Source organism: Hypomesus nipponensis, chromosome 28 (assembly GCF_054491055.1).
Source record: "Hypomesus nipponensis isolate SF chromosome 28, ASM5449105v1, whole genome shotgun sequence".
NCBI lineage: Eukaryota > Metazoa > Chordata > Actinopteri > Osmeriformes > Osmeridae > Hypomesus > Hypomesus nipponensis.
Window position 1 is genome coordinate 7,108,414 of NC_140388.1, and position 22,262 is coordinate 7,130,675.

Consider the following 22,262-nt stretch of genomic DNA (forward strand, 5'->3'; position numbering starts at 1 on the left):
CTGCCAAGGCTCTGCATGGGTGGAGGGGGGGCTGGTGGAACTGTGTGGCACTAGGGGTAGACTGGTTCCCTGTCCTGAACCGAATGTTCCACTGGTCCTTGAGATGAACAAAGCCACATTTCCTGCTATAGTCTTCAGTCATAGCCCGCCGTGGTAGATGGCAGCTTTCCCTCGGGTTTAACCTCACTCCTGAGGTGGTGCTCTGTGTTCTCGTGGGGTTGATGTGGTGCTGGGGTGGGCTGGGGACGAGCGAGGCGGGCTGGGGGGAGAGAGGAGGAGGAGGAATGCTGAGATAGCATCATCACCACCTCTTTCCTGCCCTCCCGTTCTCTACTGTACACACTTTGGACAACTGGTTCCCATGGTTCTCCCCCCCCCCTCCCAGAGCCCCACAAACACACGTACTCACAGTAGCACGTATTAGAAAACACAAACGCTACCACGTAGAGACACATGCACTCAGATAAAGCATGGATGGCCTAATTGGGGTTAATGGTATCTGGTTCCTGGAGAAGTCATTATTGACAGGAAGTAGAAGTAATAACAGCCAATCAGAGCTCTGTTTAAGGAGGCCGCATTCTAGGAACATGGCCAGTAGGGTCAACTGGTAGGATTTTGTTACAGACAAGGCTAGCTATAACCTAGACTAACAACAGACCAAGACTAGTTACAGCAAAGCTAGCCACAGACAAGGACTATCTACAGACCAGGACTTGCTACATTCTAGACTAGCTTCAACCTAGACTAGCTACAGACCAGGACTAGCTACACAAACACACACACACACATTCAGATACAGCATGGATGGCCTAATTGAAGTAAATGGTATCTGGTTCCTGGAGAAGTCATTATAGACAGGAAGTAGAAGTAATAACAACCAAACACTCCCACTTATTTAGTGGCAGTGTTTACCTAAAAGGACCGCATTCTAGGAACTTGACCAGAAGGGAGTATACTGGTAAGGTCTCCTGTGTGTTTGTTATCTTTCTAACCCAGTTAGATGCAGTGTAGTGGAGTTGGCCCCGCCTCGTAGTGGTGTACTGAGGCCCAGTTGGACCAGAACTGTGTATGCAGTGTGATTGATTAGTGTGATAGTGTACGTGCTAACAGCCCTTGCTGCCTTCCAGCCTCTTCTAGACTGTGAAACTACAGACCAAGTTAGCTACAATGTAGAATAACTACAGACCTAGAGTAGCTACAGACCAGGACTAGCTATAGACCTAGAGTACCTACAGACTTAGAGTAGCTACAGACCAGGACTAGCTGCAGACCTAGACTAGCTACAGACCTAGATTAGCTACAGACCAGGACTAGCTACAGACCTAGACTAGCTACAGACCTAGACTAGCTACAGACCAGGACTAGCAGCAGACCTCGACTAGCTACAGACCAGGATTAGCTACAGACCAGGACTAGCTACAGACCTAGACTAGCTACAGACCTAGAGTAGCTGCAGACCTAGAGTAGCTTCAGACCTAGAGTAGCTGCAGACCTAGAGTAGCTACAGACCTAGAGTAGCTACAGACCTAGACTAGCTACAGACCTAGACTAGCTACAGACCTAGAGTAGCTACAGACCTAGAGTAGCTACAGACCTAGAGTAGCTACAGACCTAGACTAGCTACAGACCTAGAGTAGCTACAGACCTAGAGTAGCTACAGACCTAGAGTAGCTTCAGACCAGGACTTGACTGTCCCAGCCTCTCCTCTCAGCTCTTCCCAAGCTGCCAGTGAGCTGCCAGACTGCCCGCCACTACAGAGTGATTAATGACCTTCATTGTTGTTCAACCCTGATATTTATTAGTTTATTTGTTTTCCACTTGGCACTTTCTCACTGGTCTAGGGTCGTTTGTTTCTCACCACATTCCCTCCCCCCTCCCCAGGCTCCTCACGGCCCCCATGGTATTATTAGGGGGAAACAGCTTGTCCAGAACAATATAGGTTTCCTGTAATGTGTGGGGACTGCTCCAGTGACAAATCGCAGTCTTCAGGACCTGCATACTTCAGCCTTATCAGCTACAGAGCGAGCCTCTGGTGCACTGGTCTCTCCCCCCCTCCTTCGCTCGCTCGCTCGCTCACTCTCTCTTTCTTGTCCCACACACTTTTCCTTGTCTCGCTTCCCCCCCCCGCGTCTACGTCTGTGCAACTTACTTATCTCTCCACCCCTTCTCCTCTTTCTCCCCCCCTCCCCTTCCCCCCATCTCCACCTGTGCCTCCCTCCTCTTTTAATTGTCTCTCTGAAGTCAGTGTCCCATGCTGAGAGGCCAGGGTTCTGGAGCTCATAAGTTGTCCTGAGCTGGGCGGATTGGACAGCTGATCCCCTGTGTCTGGACCCCGCAGTCATATCCTGTACGGGGCTTACTCTTAAAGTAGCTCCGCCCTGCTTCCCTCCTTATCTGAGGCGGCCCAGCACGGCCACTCACACACACACACACACACACACTCGCTCACTCACACACATACACACACTCACTCGCTCACTCCAAACTGGTTGAGACTGGAATTCTGTCAGACAGTGAGACTCATAAAAGTAAAAGTGAAACCGTGCTCGCTAATAGGCTCCCGTTTACGGGAACCGTCACCGGCTTCCGACTCGCTCAGCACCACCCTGGAGGGAGGAGGGCAACACTGCAGGGTGTGACTGGGTAGGGGGATTGGCTGTCCAATATGTCCTGTTCACTGAGCGGTCACAGAGGAGCAGTCGTGAAGGCGACGTCATGGACCAGCAGTCCTGAAGGGGATGTCATGGCGGCGTTCTAACTGAGTAGGAGGGTACATGTGAAGTAAGCGGGGTTTAGATGACATGTCACTTGAGAGACGAGGTTCGGTGGGATTAATTTGGCCCCTATACAGTGTCTCATGTCATCCTGGCATGCGCTGTGTGTGTGTCTAGGGAGGTTTGTGGCCTCCAACTGCAGGTCCCCTCCTATAGGTCAGAGGTCAGCGAGGCCGGGGGGACCCTGGTCCAGTTGTGTTCTCGCACTGCCGAGGAGAGGGACAATTGATCAACTCTCTCTCTCTCTCTCTCTCTCTCTCTCTCTCTCTCTCTCGCTCCTTTCGCTTTCTCTTCGCCCACTCCCCCCTCTCTCCTTCCTCCTCTCTCCCTCTCTCCCTTTCTTTCTCCTCTCCACTCCCCCCTCTCCTCCCTCCTCTCTCCCCCTTCCACCCCCTCCTCTCTTCGCCCTTCTATATACATCCTTTGCGTGCCATCCCTCTTCATCCTCCACTTCGTTCACAAGTGGATAAACACAGGCTCCACACTCCCCCAGCTCGCTGATGGCTAACAGAGAGAGAGGGAAAACAACAGGACGTTAGCTGGTGTCAGCTAGTGAGATGGTTGAGAGGGTAGACTTGATTAAAAGCTCGAACCGCTAGCGTCCACCACCATACTCATGCTGCCTCAGGCTGGCGCTGCTTGGTAAAGGTCCAATAACGACGACCTCATCCTGGCTAACAAACGCTGTGTGTGTGTGTGTGTACAAGTATGTGTGTCTGTCCAAAGCGCATGTGTGTAGGTGTGTGCGCTTGTGTGTGACCAAGTTGTGTGCGTGCGTGTGTCCAAGGCGCGCGTGTGTGTGTCCGAGATGCGTGTGTGTTTACAGTGTGTGTGTGTGTGTGTGTGTGTGTATCCGGACGTGCTTACGATACGCATTCCCTTTCCTGACAGTGTCTCAAACACGCGGGCTTCTGCAGGGTTATTTATTTATCTGACCCCTGCCCAGTGATTGTGCCAAGTCTTACCCCACGCTTCCGAACAGATTAGAACAATAAATACTCGCTTCCCCCTGAAGAAAATGAGTACAACACACACACACACACAGATGGGAGAGGAGAGCGAGCTGGGGTGAGGTAAACGGAGGCCTCTCTCAGGCTTGGAACGGGGGGATGAAGGGCTCGGGCAGGAAGACAAACGTGCAGCCGGAGTTTTCTACCATCCTGACTCGGCTTCTTGTTACCTCCGGCACCAGAACTGTGCCACGGTATGCTAGGTCCAGCTACGAGCACCTCATGCTAGGTCCTGAGGTGTAGCCTTGGCGATAAGGAATCACTGTTCTGCCCCCTGTGTGAACACACTCGGTTTAACTCTGGGGAGTATTTGACCCAGAATGTGGGTTCGAAGCCCTTGCATGTATGGTCTGCTACATCAGCACAGTATCTTAACATAGCTGCACTGCTATGTTATACTGGTAAAGTGCTTGTATCACTAAACAAATATCTACCCTGTTGTAAGTTTGTACCATCTCTTAGGGGGCGCGACCCCATGATCTCAACACAGGGGCCTGGGGTTGATTCCGGCCTGGGCTCTTTCCTACACGTCTACCTTGCTTCCTGTCTCTCTCCGATTCATCTCGGGGTGTGTGGGCTTCATGTGGCTGGCTGTGGGAGCCAGACCACACCAGACCACACCAGACCACACCAGACCACACCAGACCACACCAGACCACACCAGACCACACCAGACCAAACCTGCAGGGGACGTCATCACTTACGTATCCTGGCCGACATGGTTCCTTCGTGACACTTTTGTGTGTGTGTGAGACGCTAGCTTATGAACCTTATTACCAAGCTGTGATCAGAGGGGGAACTGGGTGGTCTGAACTGTACCATCGCTTAATCCTCTGTGTGTGTGTGTGTGTGGTGCTATGGGTACTGGTCTCGTTCAAATGGCCGTTCTGACTGCTGAGTGAACTGCTGTGGAATGCTGCACGGGAAGAGACTACCTGCGGAGGGAAAGAGGAGTGTAACACTGAAAACCAAACACACTCCACCCTACACACATCTACTGACACACACTCCACCCTACACACATCTACTGACACACACTCCACCCTACACACATCTACTGACACACACTCCGCCCTACACACATCTACTGACACATACACACACACTCACTCATCCATCTCCTGCTGTCTTTCTGAGGCCAGATTATGCCCGTTAGACGCTGAGGTGCGTGTTTGTCTTTCTTTGTGTGTGTGTGTGCTAGTGTGCTTGTGAGTGGTGCTCGGTATGGGGGTCTAATTCCCCCGTCCTGCCCCCCTCCGGGTCTGTATTATCCGGGCTCTGTGGCCCCTGAGACCCCTGGGGGGTGAGGAGGGGGGTGAGGAGGGGGTAAAGACATTTCCTGTAAAGACAGTCGTTTGTCCCTCTGGGTGTTTAAGTCTTCAGGCTGTTTAGTTGTGGGGAACAGTTAGGGGCCTGGAACAAGGAGTCAGCATATTCTCTCTAGTATTTAGGTTACTGTATGGTCTATGTAGGCTGGTTATAGGGCTAGTCTATGTAGCCTGTTTTGTAGGGCTGGTCTATGTAGCTTGGTTTGTGGGGCTAGTCTATGTAGCCTGGTTTGTGGGGCTAGTCTATGTAGCCTGTTTTGTAGGGCTAGCCTAGTTAGCCTGTTTTGTAGGGCTAGTCTATGTAGCCTGGTTTGTAGGGCTAGCCTAGCTAGCCTGTTTTGTAGGGCTAGTCTATGTAGCCTGGTTTGTAGGGCTAGTCTATGTAGCCTGGTTTGTAGGGCTAGTCTATGTAGCCTGGTTGCGTACATGTTTTCCCAGCATCAGTCCGGAGCTCCTCCTACCTCGGCCCTCCCTTGGTGCTCAACACTGTCAAGATGTCTTGTCATTGTTTCTGCAGTGGTGAGGTCTTCAGGCTGCACATTGTTGACTTCATGAAGAATGCTTCTGTGCAATTTTTTTACTTCCAAGTATTGTTCCCTGGTGCAATTGTAGCTTTGTACAGACTCGCATACAATGCCAAGTCAAATAAACAAACTTGGCAGTACAGATGGTCTGGCACAGGTGGGAAATGCAGAGAAACTGTATGTGTGTATGTATGTGTGTGTGTGCAACTAGACCCAATGTGGCTGGCCCTGGTTGGACCTGGTCAAGTTCCGGTGTTCCTGGACCTGTTGTTACTTGACCTGGTGTGATGGAAGGGCGGGGGGGGGGGGGGGGGTGGGGGGGGCGGGGTGGGGGGGTCTTGGGTCCCAGGCCCAGGCCCAGCGTGAGGTTACACCAACACCATTGTACCAGCGGCTGCTGTTCCAGAGCCTGCCCATCCCACAGCTGGGCTATATCTGGAGGGCTTGGAACAACAAGATTTCTTCCTGAACCGCGAAATGAGTCTGCTGATGTTGAAAGCGTTTGTTTTCCACGCTGGTGCTGTCATTCCCCTAATCTGTGTTTTGCCTTTTAAACTGTCGCTCTCCTCAACTGACCCCCCCCCCCCTCTCAGACTCCTCCCCCTCCCTCCCTCCTCTCTTGTGCCCTCCCCCCTACCCTCCCCTCTCCGCACCTCACTCCTCTCCACTCTTATCTTCCCCTCTTCACCCCCGCCCACTCCATCTCCCGAAACACGGAACCCGTTCCCCCCCCTTCCTCCCCCCTCAGCTCCGCAAACAGGCCATCACGTCAGCTGGGGCCTCGACACATCCCCGGGCCCTGCATCTCTTGTCTCTCACTTCCTGTCCTGATTAGCGCCGAGGCACGGACCGGCGGCCTTTGTTACCTCCCGATAGGTCGGGCCTGACGCGCGCCGCCAACCACAACATTACACAGAGAGAGGAGGACGGAGGGAGGGAGGGAAGACGGGAGAGGGCAGAGTTGAAAGGAGGATGAAGGAGGGATGGATGGAAGGTGAAAGGTTTCGATGAAAGGAGCAGGGAAGGAGGGAGTCTGTTACTGGGAACGCCAGGCGGAACAGGATGGTCATTAAATCAAAATGGCCTCCCAGTGCCAACGTGTGTGTGCCAATAAAAACAGCTTAGTGGAAGGAGGAGAAGAGAGGCCGGTGAAGGGGGGGGGGGTTGCATAGTGGCTGACTGCTCCTTCTAAAGAACTCTGGTGGGCCATCTCCCTCTTTCGCGACATTTCTCCGTCTGATGATTCCTTCACTCCACCTGTGGTCCGAGCAGGAGGAAGGAAAGGAGAGACGGAGAGATGGAAGGAGGGAAGAGGTATTGATGGAAGGATGGAGAGAGGGAGAGAGGAGATAACGAGGGTGGGAGGTATAGGGTGTGCTGGGCTGCATTTAGACATCGATGACATCAGCGGGGATGAACTGGAGTTGTGGAATCTCCGAATATCTTCCAGTGCACCCTCCAGTAGGCGAGGATTGACAGTCGGCAGTGATTCAGACACCTAGGCAGCTGTTATTATTACACCTGTGGTTAGCAAGGTAATAGATGTTATGCTCCAGCTAAACCCAGGTAGACCCAGGTAAATAACAATTAGCAGGTTTGGGCTGGGCAAGCCGCTAAATAGAGAGATGTGTGTCATCATGCCTCATCGGCACTTTTGGCCTCGTCCAGGAGTCCAGTTTTAGAAGGTGGGTCTAAACTCGGGGGGGGGGGGGGAAATGTTGTTGTGGTATTTTTTGTATGCGTGGAAGTCTCACTTCTGGGCAAATTGCTGGAAAGAATCTCTGGGGTCTGCTTCAGCGTACGCTGCCTGGCTCAGTCGTTTCGAAACGTTTTCTTTTCTTTCCTTCTCACAGAAATTTCTCACGTTTTTCTGCTCGGCGTTTTTGCTGTATGTTCCTCCGTTTTCCTCTGCCTTTATGTAGCAGTTGAGTTATTTGTGTGTTTGTTCCTGCCATTGTGCGTGATATCTGTTGATTTTCCTCTCCCTGTAAGGTTTCTCAAAACCCTCTGTTCGGCACACTGATGCTTATCCGGCCTTGTGTTAGCGGACTGTGTGTGTGTGTGTGTGTGTTGTAGTCTGACTCTCTGTGTAGAGTGTGTGTGTGTGTGTTGTAAGACATGAAGCGAGGACCTGGTCCCATGTCTTGCTCTCCTCTTAGTCTGGTAAGGGTCTGTTTGTTTTGAGATGTGGTCCCTAACAATACCCTCTCCTCCACACACCCCCCCCCCCAACGCACACACCCCTGTGAGCCGAGCTGGCTGAGAAAACAAGGCGCAGCCATAACAGGGAGCCCAAACAGCAGGCTGTTCTGGAGGGAAAATCGACAGTCACTTCCCAGACTCTCGACTGACTCACTCCCGCTGTCCTTTGCTCGATGTGACATGAAAGTCCCTCCAAACGCGAGGGAAACACAGGCCGCTACATTTTCGGAGAGGGGGCCAGGCTTACGTAAGGCCACATTGTGATGTGAGTTTGTTGCATTGTGAGTGGAGCTGACAAACACACTTTGATGTTTAGTGATAATAAATACTGCCTGTCCTTTTCGATTCTGCTGCGGGGAAGAAAGGCCTTTGTTGGCCTATTTCTGCAACCGGTGGGGCTCAGAACAAAGAAGGGGGGGGGGGAGAAGGGTTAAACGCACGCACGTACACACACATCGCACACACACACACACTGACTCCTGTGCTCAAACGCTTTACTCTTTCGTGTACCCTCCTCTTCACCCCCTGCCCTCTGGCTCTCTACCCCCCCTGACGTTACTTTAATTAAACCTCCGCGCCCTGTAGCAGAACAACCGCACTAGGTATTCGCAGGCGACTGACCGCCTTGTGGAGCGACTCCCCTCCCAGCTTGTTTTGATTTGAAAGTAATAAGGCCAGTCAGAGTCACTGGGGCCCTGGGGGAACACAAGATGGCCGCCTCACTCGCGGAGCGTCGCGCAAACGCAACAAGGTGATGTTGAAACCGGTCGGAGACTAGAGGGAGGGTAGCCGGGTTTGGAAGACAGTTGGGGGAGGGGGGGGGGGGGTTGAGGGGATTTTGGGGATGAGAGGGTTTGGTTCGAAGTCAAGGGTATTATGTCATCAAGCCCTCCCCTCTCTCTGCCTCCTCTCATCCTCTCTGAATCCGTTGGAGAGAGAGGATGGCTCGACGGGCAGTCACCTTGCCAACGACGGGGAGGCTGCGAAGTTAACTTTGATCAGAGGATGGAAAAAAAGGGTCCGGATGGGGTCGTGACCCCTGGTCGCTGACCAGTGTGTTGCTCGCGTGTTGCAGATCCTGGATGAGATCGGAGAGCATGGGATCAGGATCTACCAGCTGCCTGATGCCGACTCGGACGAAGATGAGGAGTTCAAGGAGCAGACCAGGGTCCTGAAGGTGAGGCTCCACCCCCGTCCAGGAGTGTGTGCGCGTGAGGGGAGAACATCATCCGCCTGTGCTGCCGACACCCACCCTCTGCCACCCCTCCAGTCCTGAGCAGGGAATGACCACAGTCCTCCTGTCATCCCTCTGTCTCCTCTCCTCTGCTCCCACACCCCTCCTCTCCTCTCCTCCCCTCTCCTCCCCTCCCCTCCCCTCCCCTCCCCTCCCCTCCCCTCCCCTCCCCTCCCCTCCCCTCCCCTCCCCTCCCCTCCCCTCCCCTCCCCTCCCCTCCCCTCCCCTCCCCTCCCCTCCCCTCTCCTCCCTCCGTCCCTCCCTCCCTCCAGGCCAGCATTCCGTTTGCTGTGATTGGCTCCAACCAGCTGATCGAGGTGAAAGGGAAGAAGATCCGTGGTCGCCTGTACCCGTGGGGCGTGGTCGAGGTGGAGAACCCCGACCACAATGACTTCCTCAAACTGCGCACCATGCTTGTGTGAGTCACCGCGGCAACACGGGGTGGGAATTGTGGGTAGTGTAGTTTTTTTGGTTAGGAAGAGGGTGATACTGGTACGCGCCTGTAATACTCTACAGCACCAGAGGACTCCAGTTCCATTCTACTTTTTACTTGTTACATTCTAGTTTTTGAAACTAAGCGAAGTGGAGTGAGAACGATGTAAAAAATTCAAGTCTAGAATATAACTGCAAGCAGTAATGGCGGATTCCTCCAAACACTGCGAACCATTGAAAAATGTTTATTTTTGACAAATTGTAACTGTATAGAAAAATGTATGCTGCAGAATTACCAATGGCATACCAAATCTGAAATGCAATACCATCAAGATCCACAAGGGCCTTTATTTCAAGCCAGTAAGTGAAGGAAGGGGGCTTGGTGAGCTTATCCATTCCAGAAAGCCTTGTATCTTTATGCATTAAGGCGTGGCCTGTAGCGCCACCTATGGGTAATGGTGGACCATTTGTGGTGTGGTAGTTACTCTTGGCCTATACTATTAATGTTTCAGGATTTTAAAAACTTTTTACCATTGCATATAAAATCGGAAATGCAATACCAACAGGATCCACATGGGCTATGGGTAAAGTGTGGTAGTTACTCTTGGCCTGTACTGTCAATGTGTCAGGATTTGGAGACCTTTTTACTATTGCATACAAAGTAGGAAATGCAATGACACCAAGGTCCTCAAGGGCCTATGCTGATATTCAAGGAATGAGTGGGGGCTTGGTCAGCCCACACAGTCCTGATATGTTGCGTGTGTGTCTTGCCAAGCCCGCGCGTGTCAAGGGAAGAATGAGTGTCTGAGAATTTGGAGCATGCGCGGGGAGGAGCAGGGGACACATTTCATTGTAAATTTCCCTAGAAATTAGCCAAGCATGCATGTTTCAAAGATTCACCAAAAATCGACCTTTCATCTTAGAGTCAACTTTTTCTCAGATTTGTGTACTAAACATTCTCAAGAGTCTTCATATGAACTTGTTTGACTGGCTTACGTGTAAAGCATTGCGAACCATTGAAAAATGTATATTCTTGACAAATTGTAACTGTATAGAAAAATCAATGCTGCAGAATTTCCAATGGGATACCAAATCTGAAATGCAATAACATCAACATCCACAAGGGCCTTTATTTCAAGCCAAGAAGTGAAGCGCTTTAATCTTCACAAGAAGTGAAGTGCTTTGTGCTTTAGGGCGTGGCCTGTAGCGACACCTATTGGTAATGGTGGGCCATTTGTGGTGTGGTAGTTACTCTTGGCCTATACTATCAATGTTTCAGGATGTTTTTAACTTTTTACCATTGCATACAAAATCGGAAATGCAATACCAACAAGATCCACATGGGCTTTTGTTAAAGTGTTGTTGTTACTCTTGGCCTTTACTATCAATGTTTCAGGATTTGGATAACTTTTTACCATGGCAAACAAAATCTGAAATGCAATACCATCAAGATCCACATGGCCTTTGCAAAAGACCAAGGAACACTCTCCTGAAATGTTGCGTGTGCGTCTTGCCAAGCCCGCGCGTGTGTCAAGGGAAGACCTATGGGTAATAGTGGGCCATTTGTGGTGTGGTAGTTACTCTTGGTCTATACTATCAATGTTTCAGGATTTTTATAACTTTTTACCATTGTATACAAAATCGGAAAAGCAATACCAACAAGATCCACATGGGCTTTTTGTTAAAGTGTTTCTTTGCCTATACTATCTATGTTTCAGGATTTTGAGACCTTTTTACCATTGCATACAAAATCGGAAATGCAATACCATCAAGAGCCACATGGGCCTTTTTTTCAAGCCAATAAGTGAAGGGAGGGGGCTTGGTGAGCCTATCCATTCCAGAAAGCCTTGTATATTTGTGCTTTTTGGCGTGGCCTGTAGCGCCACCTATGGGTAATGGTGGGCCATTTGTGGTGTGGTAGTTACTCTTGGTCTATACTATCACTGTTTCAGGATTTTTATAACTTTTTACCATTGCATACAAAATCGGAAATGCAATACCAACAAGATCCACATGGGCTTTTGTTAAAGTGTTTCTCGGCCTACACTATCAATGTTTCAGGATTTGAGACCTTTTTACCATTGCATACAAAATCGGAAATGCAATACCATCAAGAGCCACATGGGCCTTTGCTAAAGACCAAGGAATGAGTGGGGGCTTGGTCAGCCCACACTCTCCTGAAATGTTGCGTGTGCGTCTTGGCCGCGCGTGTGTCAAGGGAAGGCTGAGTGTGTGTGAGATTTTGGAGCACGCGCGGGGAGGAGCAAGGGAGACATTCATTGGAAATTTGCCTAGAAATTAGCCAAGCAAGCATGTTTCAAATATTCACCAAAAATCGACCTTTCATCTTACAGTCAACTTTTTCACAGATTTGTGTTATGAACATTCTCAAGAGTTTTCATATGAACTTGTGATTGAATCAGAGTATCAGTTTTTGAATGGCTGATGTGTAAAGCATAATTTTAGCGTTAGCGATAAGTTCAATTTGCTTTATATCAATCATTTTTTGAGATATGAATTTGCCTTTGCACATGGTAACATGTTGTAGTGTCTTCCTCCGATCTACCAAGTTTAGTGTTGATATCTCAAAGATTTGCTGAGACATGACTTCACATCCTGTTTTGCGGCTTTTCTGATGAATTTGATTGGCTGTACCGGACAGACGGTTATGAGGATCAAAATTCCTTTGATAACTTTTGTGAGGCTTGGTCTGAAGATCATCTCTGGTGATTTTGAAGAAGATATGACAAAAATTGTAGGAGGAGTAGGCTTTCAAAGGTTTTTGATAAAACCGGAAATGGCGGGAAATCTATATAACCGGAAATTAACGCCATGGTGTGCGTTGAACTCGGCTTGATCCAGGGAATCCAATGGTACCTCATTTTTGAAAATGAGTCATACGGTTCAAAAGTTGCGTGTGTAAACACAAGTCCAACTTTGACCCATTGGTGGCGCTAGAGTGGTCTAATGGGAGACATGAAACTTGGTGTAGGTATAGAAGAAACTGTCCTTAATGAGTGTGCCAAATTTCACAAAAAGTTGTCGATGGGGTCTAGGGGCTGCCATTGACTCCCATGGTACAAGAATTACAAATATAACTGCAAGCAGTAATGGCGGATTCCTCCAAACACTGCAAACCATTGAACAATGTTTATTCTTGACAAATTGTAACTGTATAGAAGAATGTAGGCTGCAGAATTACCAATGGCATACCAAATCTGAAATGCAATACCATCAAGATCCACAAGGGCCTTTATTTCAAGCCAGTAAGTGAAGGAAGGGGGCTTGGTGAGCTTATCCATTCCAGAAAGCCTTGTATCTTTATGCATTAAGGCGTGGCCTGTAGCGCCACATATGGGTAATGGTGGGCCATTTGTGGTGTGGTAGTTACTCTTGGCCTATACTATTAATGTTTCAGGATTTTAAAAACTTTTTACCACTGCATATAAAATCGAAAATGCAATACCAACAGGATCCACATGGGCTTTGGGTAAAGTGTGGTAGTTACTCTTGGCCTGTACTGTCAATGTGTCAGGATTTGGAGACCTTTTTACTATTGCATACAAAGTAGGAAATGCAATGACACCAAGGTCCTCAAGGGCCTATGCTGATATTCAAGGAATGAGTTGGGGCTTGGTCAGCCCACACAGTCCTGATATGTTGCGTGTATGTCTTGCCATGCCCGCGCGTGTCAAGGGAAGAATGAGTGTGTGGGAATTTGGAGCATGCGGGGAGGAGCAGGGGACACATTTCATTGTAAATTTCCCTAGAAATTAGCCAAGCATGCATGTTTCAAAGATTCACCAAAAATCGACCTTTCATCTTAGAGTCAACTTTTTCTCAGATTTGTGTACTAAACATTCTCAAGAGTCTTTATATGAACTTGTTTGACTGGCTTACATGTAAAGCATTGCGAACCATTGAAAAATGTATATTCTTGACAAATTGTAACTGTATAGAAAAATCAATGCTGCAGAATTTCCAATGGGATACCAAATCTGAAATGCAATAACATCAAGATCCACAAGGGCCTTTATTTCAAGCCAAGAAGTGAAGTGCTTTAATCTTCACAAGAAGTGAAGTGCTTTGTGCTTTAAGGCGTGGCCTGTAGCGACACCTATTGGTAATGGTGGGCCATTTGTGGTGTGGTAGTTACTCTTGGCCTATACTATCAATGTTTCAGGATGTTTTTAACTTTTTACCATTGCATACAAAATCGGAAAAATATACCAACAAGATCCACATGGGCTTTTGTTAAAGTGTTGTTGTTACTGTTGGCCTTTACTATCAATGTTTCAGGATTTGGAGAACTTTTTACCATGGCAAACAAAATCTGAAATGCAATACCATCAAGATCCACAAGGCCTTTGCAAAAGACCAAGGAATGAGTGGGGGCTTGGTAAGCCCACACTCTCCTGAAATGTTGCGTGTGCGTCTTGCCAAGCCCGCGCGTGTGTCAAGGGAAGACCTATGGGTAATAGTGGGCCATTTGTGGTGTGGTAGTTACTCTTGGTCTATACTATCAATGTTTCAGGATTTTTATAACTTTTTACCATTGTATACAAAATCGGAAAAGCAATACCAACAAGATCCACATGGGCTTTTTGTTAAACTGTTTCTTTGCCTATACTATCTATGTTTCAGGATTTTGAGACCTTTTTACCATTGCATACAAAATCGGAAATGCAATACCATCAAGATCCACATGGGCCTTTTTTCAAGCCAATACGTGAAGGGAGGGGGCTTGGTGAACCTATCCATTCCAGAAAGCCTTGTATCTTTGTGCTTTTGGGCGTGGCCTATAGCGCCACCTATGGGTAATGGTGGGCCATTTGAGGTGTGGTATTTACTCTTGGTCTATACTATCAATGTTTCAGGATTTGAGACCTTTTTACCATTGCATACAAAAATTGGAAATGCAATACCATCAAGAGCCACATGGGCCTTTGCTAAAGACCAAGGAATGAGTGGGGGCTTGGTCAGCCCACACTCTCCTGAAATGTTGCGTGTGCGTCTTGGCCGCGCGTGTGTCAAGGGAAGGCTGAGTGTGTGTGAGATTTTGGAGCATGCGCGGGGAGGAGCAGGGGAGACATTCATTGGAAATTTGCCTAGAAATTAGCCAAGCAAGCATGTTTCAAATATTCACCAAAAATCGACCTTTCATCTTACAGTCAACTTTTTCACAGATTTGTGTTATGAACATTCTCAAGAGTCTTCATATGAACTTGTGATTGAATCAGAGTATCAGTTTTTGACTGGCTGATGTGCAAAGCATTATTTTAGCGTTAGCGATAAGTTCAATTTGATTTATATCAATCATTTTTAGAGATATGAATTTGCCTTTGCACATGGTAATATGTTGTAGTGTCTTCCTCCGATCTACCAAGTTTAGTGTTGATATCTCAAAGATTTGCTGAGACATGACTTCACATCCTGTTTGGCGGCTTTTCTGATGAATTTGATTGGCTGTACCGGACAGACGGTTATGAGGATCAAAATTCCTTTGATAACTTTTGTGAGGCTTGGTTTGAAGATCATCTCTGGTGATTTTGAAGAATATATGACAAAAATTGTAGGAGGAGTAGGCTTTCAAAGGTTTTTGATAAAACCGGAAATGGCGGGAAATCTATATAACCGGAAATTAACGCCATGGTGTGCGTTGAACTCGGCTTGATCCAGGGAATCCAATGGTACCTCATTTTTGAAAATGAGTCATACGGTTCAAAAGTTGCGTGTGTAAACACAAGTCCAACTTTGACCCATTGGTGGCGCTAGAGTGGTCTAATGGGAGACATGAAACTTGGTGTAGGTATAGAAGAAACTGTCCTTAATGAGTGTGCCAAATTTCACAAAAGAGTCTTCATATGAACTTGTTTGACTGGCTTACATGTAAAGCATTGCGAACCATTGAAAAATGTATATTCTTGACAAATTGTAACTGTATAGAAAAATCAATGCTGCAGAATTTCCAATGGGATACCAAATCTGAAATGCAATAACATCAAGATCCACAAGGGCCTTTATTTCAAGCCAAGAAGTGAAGTGCTTTAATCTTCACAAGAAGTGAAGTGCTTTGTGCTTTAAGGCGTGGCCTGTAGCGACACCTATTGGTAATGGTGGGCCATTTGTGGTGTGGTAGTTACTCTTGGCCTATACTATCAATGTTTCAGGATGTTTTTAACTTTTTACCATTGCATACAAAATCGGAAAAATATACCAACAATATCCACATGGGCTTTTGTTAAAGTGTTGTTGTTACTGTTGGCCTTTACTATCAATGTTTCAGGATTTGGAGAACTTTTTACCATGGCAAACAAAATCTGAAATGCAATACCATCAAGATCCACAAGGCCTTTGCAAAAGACCAAGGAATGAGTGGGGGCTTGGTAAGCCCACACTCTCCTGAAATGTTGCGTGTGCGTCTTGCCAAGCCCGCGCGTGTGTCAAGGGAAGACCTATGGGTAATAATGGGCCATTTGTGGTGTGGTAGTTACTCTTGGTCTATACTATCAATGTTTCAGGATTTTTATAACTTTTTACCATTGTATACAAAATCGGAAAAGCAATACCAACAAGATCCACATGGGCTTTTTGTTAAACTGTTTCTTTGCCTATACTATCTATGTTTCAGGATTTTGAGACCTTTTTACCATTGCATACAAAATCGGAAATGCAATACCATCAAGATCCACATGGGCCTTTTTTCAAGCCAATACGTGAAGGGAGGGGGCTTGGTGAACCTATCCATTCCAGAAAGCCTTGTATCTTTGTGCTTTTGGGCGTGGCCTATAGCGCCACCTATGGGTAATGGTGGGCCATTTGAGGTGTGGTATTTACTCTTGGTCTATACTATCAATGTTTCAGGATTTGAGACCTTTTTACCATTGCATACAAAATCGGAAATGCAATACCATCAAGAGCCACATGGGCCTTTGCTAAAGACCAAGGAATGAGTGGGGGCTTGGTCAGCCCACACTCTCCTGAAATGTTGCGTGTGCGTCTTGGCCGCGCGTGTGTCAAGGGAAGGCTGAGTGTGTGTGAGATTTTGGAGCACGCGCGGGGAGGAGCAGGGGAGACATTCATTGGAAATTTGCCTAGAAATTAGCCAAGCAAGCATGTTTCAAATATTCACCAAAAATCGACCTTTCATCTTACAGTCAACTTTTTCACAGATTTGTGTTATGAACATTCTCAAGAGTCTTCATATGAACTTGTGATTGAATCAGAGTATCAGTTTTTGACTGGCTGATGTGCAAAGCATTATTTTAGCGTTAGCGATAAGTTCAATTTGATTTATATCAATCATTTTTAGAGATATGAATTTGCCTTTGCACATGGTAATATGTTGTAGTGTCTTCCTCCGATCTACCAAGTTTAGTGTTGATATCTCAAAGATTTGCTGAGACATGACTTCACATCCTGTTTGGCGGCTTTTCTGATGAATTTGATTGGCTGTACCGGACAGACGGTTATGAGGATCAAAATTCCTTTGATAACTTTTGTGAGGCTTGGTTTGAAGATCATCTCTGGTGATTTTGAAGAATATATGACAAAAATTGTAGGAGGAGTAGGCTTTCAAAGGTTTTTGATAAAACCGGAAATGGCGGGAAATCTATATAACCGGAAATTAACGCCATGGTGTGCGTTGAACTCGGCTTGATCCAGGGAATCCAATGGTACCTCATTTTTGAAAATTAGTCATACGGTTCAAAAGTTGCGTGTGTAAACACAAGTCCAACTTTGACCCATTGGTGGCGCTAGAGTGGTCTAATGGGAGACATGAAACTTGGTGTAGGTATAGAAGAAACTGTCCTTAATGAGTGTGCCAAATTTCACAAAAAGTTGTCGATGGGGTCTAGGGGCTGCCATTGACTCCCATGGTACAAGAATTACAAATAATAAAACCACCAATAACAATAGGTTTCCTCCTTACGGAGGAATCCTAAATATAACTGCAAGCAGTAATGGCGGATTCCTCCAAACACTGCGAACCATTGAAAAATGTTTATTTTTGACAAATTGTAACTGTATAGAAAAATGTATGCTGCAGAATTACCAATGGCATACCAAATCTGAAATGCAATACCATCAAGATCCACAAGGGCCTTTATTTCAAGCCAGTAAGTGAAGGAAGGGGGCTTGGTGAGCTTATCCATTCCAGAAAGCCTTGTATCTTTATGCATTAAGGCGTGGCCTGTAGCGCCACCTATGGGTAATGGTGGGCCATTTGTGGTGTGGTAGTTACTCTTGGCCTATACTATTAATGTTTCAGGATTTTAAAAACTTTTTACCATTGCATATAAAATCGGAAATGCAATACCAACAGGATCCACATGGGCTTTGGGTAAAGTGTGGTAGTTACTCTTGGCCTGTACTGTCAATGTGTCAGCGACCTGACCTTTTTACTATTGCATACAAAGTAGGAAATGCAATGACACCAAGGTCCTCAAGGGCCTATGCTGATATTCAAGGAATGAGTGGGGGCTTGGTCAGCCCACACAGTCCTGATATGTTGCGTGTGTGTCTTGCCAAGCCCGCGCGTGTCAAGGGAAGAATGAGTGTCTGAGAATTTGGAGCATGCGCGGGGAGGAGCAGGGGACACATTTCATTGTAAATTTCCCTAGAAATTAGCTAAGCATGCATGTTTCAAAGATTCACCAAAAATCGACCTTTCATCTTAGAGTCAACTTTTTCTCAGATTTGTGTACTAAACATTCTCAAGAGTCTTCATATGAACTTGTTTGACTGGCTTACGTGTAAAGCATTGCGAACCATTGAAAAATGTATATTCTTGACAAATTGTAACTGTATAGAAAAATCAATGCTGCAGAATTTCCAATGGGATACCAAATCTGAAATGCAATAACATCAAGATCCACAAGGGCCTTTATTTCAAGCCAAGAAGTGAAGCGCTTTAATCTTCACAAGAAGTGAAGTGCTTTGTGCTTTAGGGCGTGGCCTGTAGCGACACCTATTGGTAATGGTGGGCCATTTGTGGTGTGGTAGTTACTCTTGGCCTATACTATCAATGTTTCAGGATGTTTTTAACTTTTTACCATTGCATACAAAATCGGAAATGCAATACCAACAAGATCCACATGGGCTTTTGTTAAAGTGTTGTTGTTACTCTTGGCCTTTACTATCAATGTTTCAGGATTTGGAGAACTTTTTACCATGGCAAACAAAATCTGAAATGCAATACCATCAAGATCCACATGGCCTTTGCAAAAGACCAAGGAACACTCTCCTGAAATGTTGCGTGTGCGTCTTGCCAAGCCCGCGCGTGTGTCAAGGGAAGACCTATGGGTAATAGTGGGCCATTTGTGGTGTGGTAGTTACTCTTGGTCTATACTATCAATGTTTCAGGATTTTTATAACTTTTTACCATTGTATACAAAATCGGAAAAGCAATACCAACAAGATCCACATGGGCTTTTTGTTAAAGTGTTTCTTTGCCTATACTATCTATGTTTCAGGATTTTGAGACCTTTTTACCATTGCATACAAAATCGGAAATGCAATACCATCAAGAGCCACATGGGCCTTTTTTTCAAGCCAATAAGTGAAGGGAGGGGGCTTGGTGAGCCTATCCATTCCAGAAAGCCTTGTATATTTGTGCTTTTTGGCGTGGCCTGTAGCGCCACCTATGGGTAATGGTGGGCCATTTGTGGTGTGGTAGTTACTCTTGGTCTATACTATCAATGTTTCAGGATTTTTATAACTTTTTACCATTGCATACAAAATCGGAAATGCAATACCAACAAGATCCACATGGGCTTTTGTTAAAGTGTTTCTCGGCCTACACTATCAATGTTTCAGGATTTGAGACCTTTTTACCATTGCATACAAAATCGGAAATGCAATACCATCAAGAGCCACATGGGCCTTTGCTAAAGACCAAGGAATGAGTGGGGGCTTGGTCAGCCCACACTCTCCTGAAATGTTGCGTGTGCGTCTTGGCCGCGCGTGTGTCAAGGGAAGGCTGAGTGTGTGTGAGATTTTGGAGCACGCACGGGGAGGAGCAAGGGAGACATTCATTGGAAATTTGCCTAGAAATTAGCCAAGCAAGCATGTTTCAAATATTCACCAAAAATCGACCTTTCATCTTACAGTCAACTTTTTCACAGATTTGTGTTATGAACATTCTCAAGAGTTTTCATATGAACTTGTGATTGAATCAGAGTATCAGTTTTTGAATGGCTGATGTGTAAAGCATAATTTTAGCGTTAGCGATAAGTTCAATTTGCTTTATATCAATCATTTTTTGAGATATGAATTTGCCTTTGCACATGGTAACATGTTGTAGTGTCTTCCTCCGATCTACCAAGTTTAGTGTTGATATCTCAAAGATTTGCTGAGACATGACTTCACATCCTGTTTTGCGGCTTTTCTGATGAATTTGATTGGCTGTACCGGACAGACGGTTATGAGGATCAAAATTCCTTTGATAACTTTTGTGAGGCTTGGTCTGAAGATCATCTCTGGTGATTTTGAAGAAGATATGACAAAAATTGTAGGAGGAGTAGGCTTTCAAAGGTTTTTGATAAAACCGGAAATGGCGGGAAATCTATATAACCGGAAATTAACGCCATGGTGTGCGTTGAACTCGGCTTGATCCAGGGAATCCAATGGTACCTCATTTTTGAAAATGAGTCATACGGTTCAAAAGTTGCGTGTGTAAACACAAGTCCAACTTTGACCCATTGGTGGCGCTAGAGTGGTCTAATGGGAGACATGAAACTTGGTGTAGGTATAGAAGAAACTGTCCTTAATGAGTGTGCCAAATTTCACAAAAAGTTGTCGATGGGGTCTAGGGGCTGCCATTGACTCCCATGGTACAAGAATTACAAAATATAACTGCAAGCAGTAATGGCGGATTCCTCCAAACACTGCGAACCATTGAAAAATGTTTATTTTTGACAAATTGTAACTGTATAGAAAAATGTATGCTGCAGAATTACCAATGGCATACCAAATCTGAAATGCAATACCATCAAGATCCACAAGGGCCTTTATTTCAAGCCAGTAAGTGAAGGAAGGGGGCTTGGTGAGCTTATCCATTCCAGAAAGCCTTGTATCTTTATGCATTAAGGCGTGGCCTGTAGCGCCACCTATGGGTAATGGTGGGCCATTTGTGGTGTGGTAGTTACTCTTGGCCTATACTATTAATGTTTCAGGATTTTAAAAACTTTTTACCATTGCATATAAAATCGGAAATGCAATACCAACAGGATCCACATGGGCTTTGGGTAAAGTGTGGTAGTTACTCTTGGCCTGTACTGTCAATGTGTCAGGATTTGGAGACCTTTTTACTATTGCATACAAAGTAGGAAATGCAATGACACCAAGGTCCTCAAGGGCCTATGCTGATATTCAAGGAATGAGTTGGGGCTTGGTCAGCCCACACAGTCCTGATATGTTGCGTGTATGTCTTGCCGCGCGTGTCAAGGGAAGAATGAGTGTGTGAGAATTTGGAGCATGCGCGGGGAGGAGCAGGGGACACATTTCATTGTAAATTTCCCTAGAAATTAGCCAAGCATGCATGTTTCAAAGATTCACCAAAAATCGACCTTTCATCTTAGAGTCAACTTTTTCTCAGATTTGTGTACTAAACATTCTCAAGAGTCTTCATATGAACTTGTTTGACTGGCTTACATGTAAAGCATTGCGAACCATTGAAAAATGTATATTCTTGACAAATTGTAACTGTATAGAAAAATCAATGCTGCAGAATTTCCAATGGGATACCAAATCTGAAATGCAATAACATCAAGATCCACAAGGGCCTTTATTTCAAGCCAAGAAGTGAAGTGCTTTAATCTTCACAAGAAGTGAAGTGCTTTGTGCTTTAAGGCGTGGCCTGTAGAGACACCTATTGGTAATGGTGGGCCATTTGTGGTGTGGTAGTTACTCTTGGCCTATACTATCAATGTTTCAGGATGTTTTTAACTTTTTACCATTGCATACAAAATCGGAAAAATATACCAACAATATCCACATGGGCTTTTGTTAAAGTGTTGTTGTTACTGTTGGCCTTTACTATCAATGTTTCAGGATTTGGAGAACTTTTTACCATGGCAAACAAAATCTGAAATGCAATACCATCAAGATCCACAAGGCCTTTGCAAAAGACCAAGGAATGAGTGGGGGCTTGGTAAGCCCACACTCTCCTGAAATGTTGCGTGTGCGTCTTGCCAAGCCCGCGCGTGTGTCAAGGGAAGACCTATGGGTAATAGTGGGCCATTTGTGGTGTGGTAGTTACTCTTGGTCTATACTATCAATGTTTCAGGATTTTTATAACTTTTTACCATTGTATACAAAATCGGAAAAGCAATACCAACAAGATCCACATGGGCTTTTTGTTAAACTGTTTCTTTGCCTATACTATCTATGTTTCAGGATTTTGAGACCTTTTTACCATTGCATACAAAATCGGAAATGCAATACCATCAAGATCCACATGGGCCTTTTTTCAAGCCAATACGTGAAGGGAGGGGGCTTGGTGAACCTATCCATTCCAGAAAGCCTTGTATCTTTGTGCTTTTGGGCGTGGCCTATAGCGCCACCTATGGGTAATGGTGGGCCATTTGAGGTGTGGTATTTACTCTTGGTCTATACTATCAATGTTTCAGGATTTGAGACCTTTTTACCATTGCATACAAAATCGGAAATGCAATACCATCAAGAGCCACATGGGCCTTTGCTAAAGACCAAGGAATGAGTGGGGGCTTGGTCAGCCCACACTCTCCTGAAATGTT

At 46.2% G+C, this 22,262-nt stretch overlaps 1 protein-coding gene across 2 annotated transcripts in view; it reads left to right on the top strand.

Annotated features, from left to right (window-relative positions):
• The window catches only part of LOC146219738 (septin-2), a 35,552-nt gene that overhangs the window by 8,143 nt on the left and 5,147 nt on the right, over window positions 1-22,262 (top strand). For both annotated transcript variants that reach the window (XM_084694621.1, XM_084694620.1), the window contains exons 8-9: window positions 8,914-9,015; window positions 9,345-9,490. In XM_084694621.1, coding sequence (XP_084550747.1) covers window positions 8,914-9,015; window positions 9,345-9,490 — 248 coding nt within the window. The remainder of the gene's footprint in view (window positions 1-8,913; window positions 9,016-9,344; window positions 9,491-22,262) is intronic.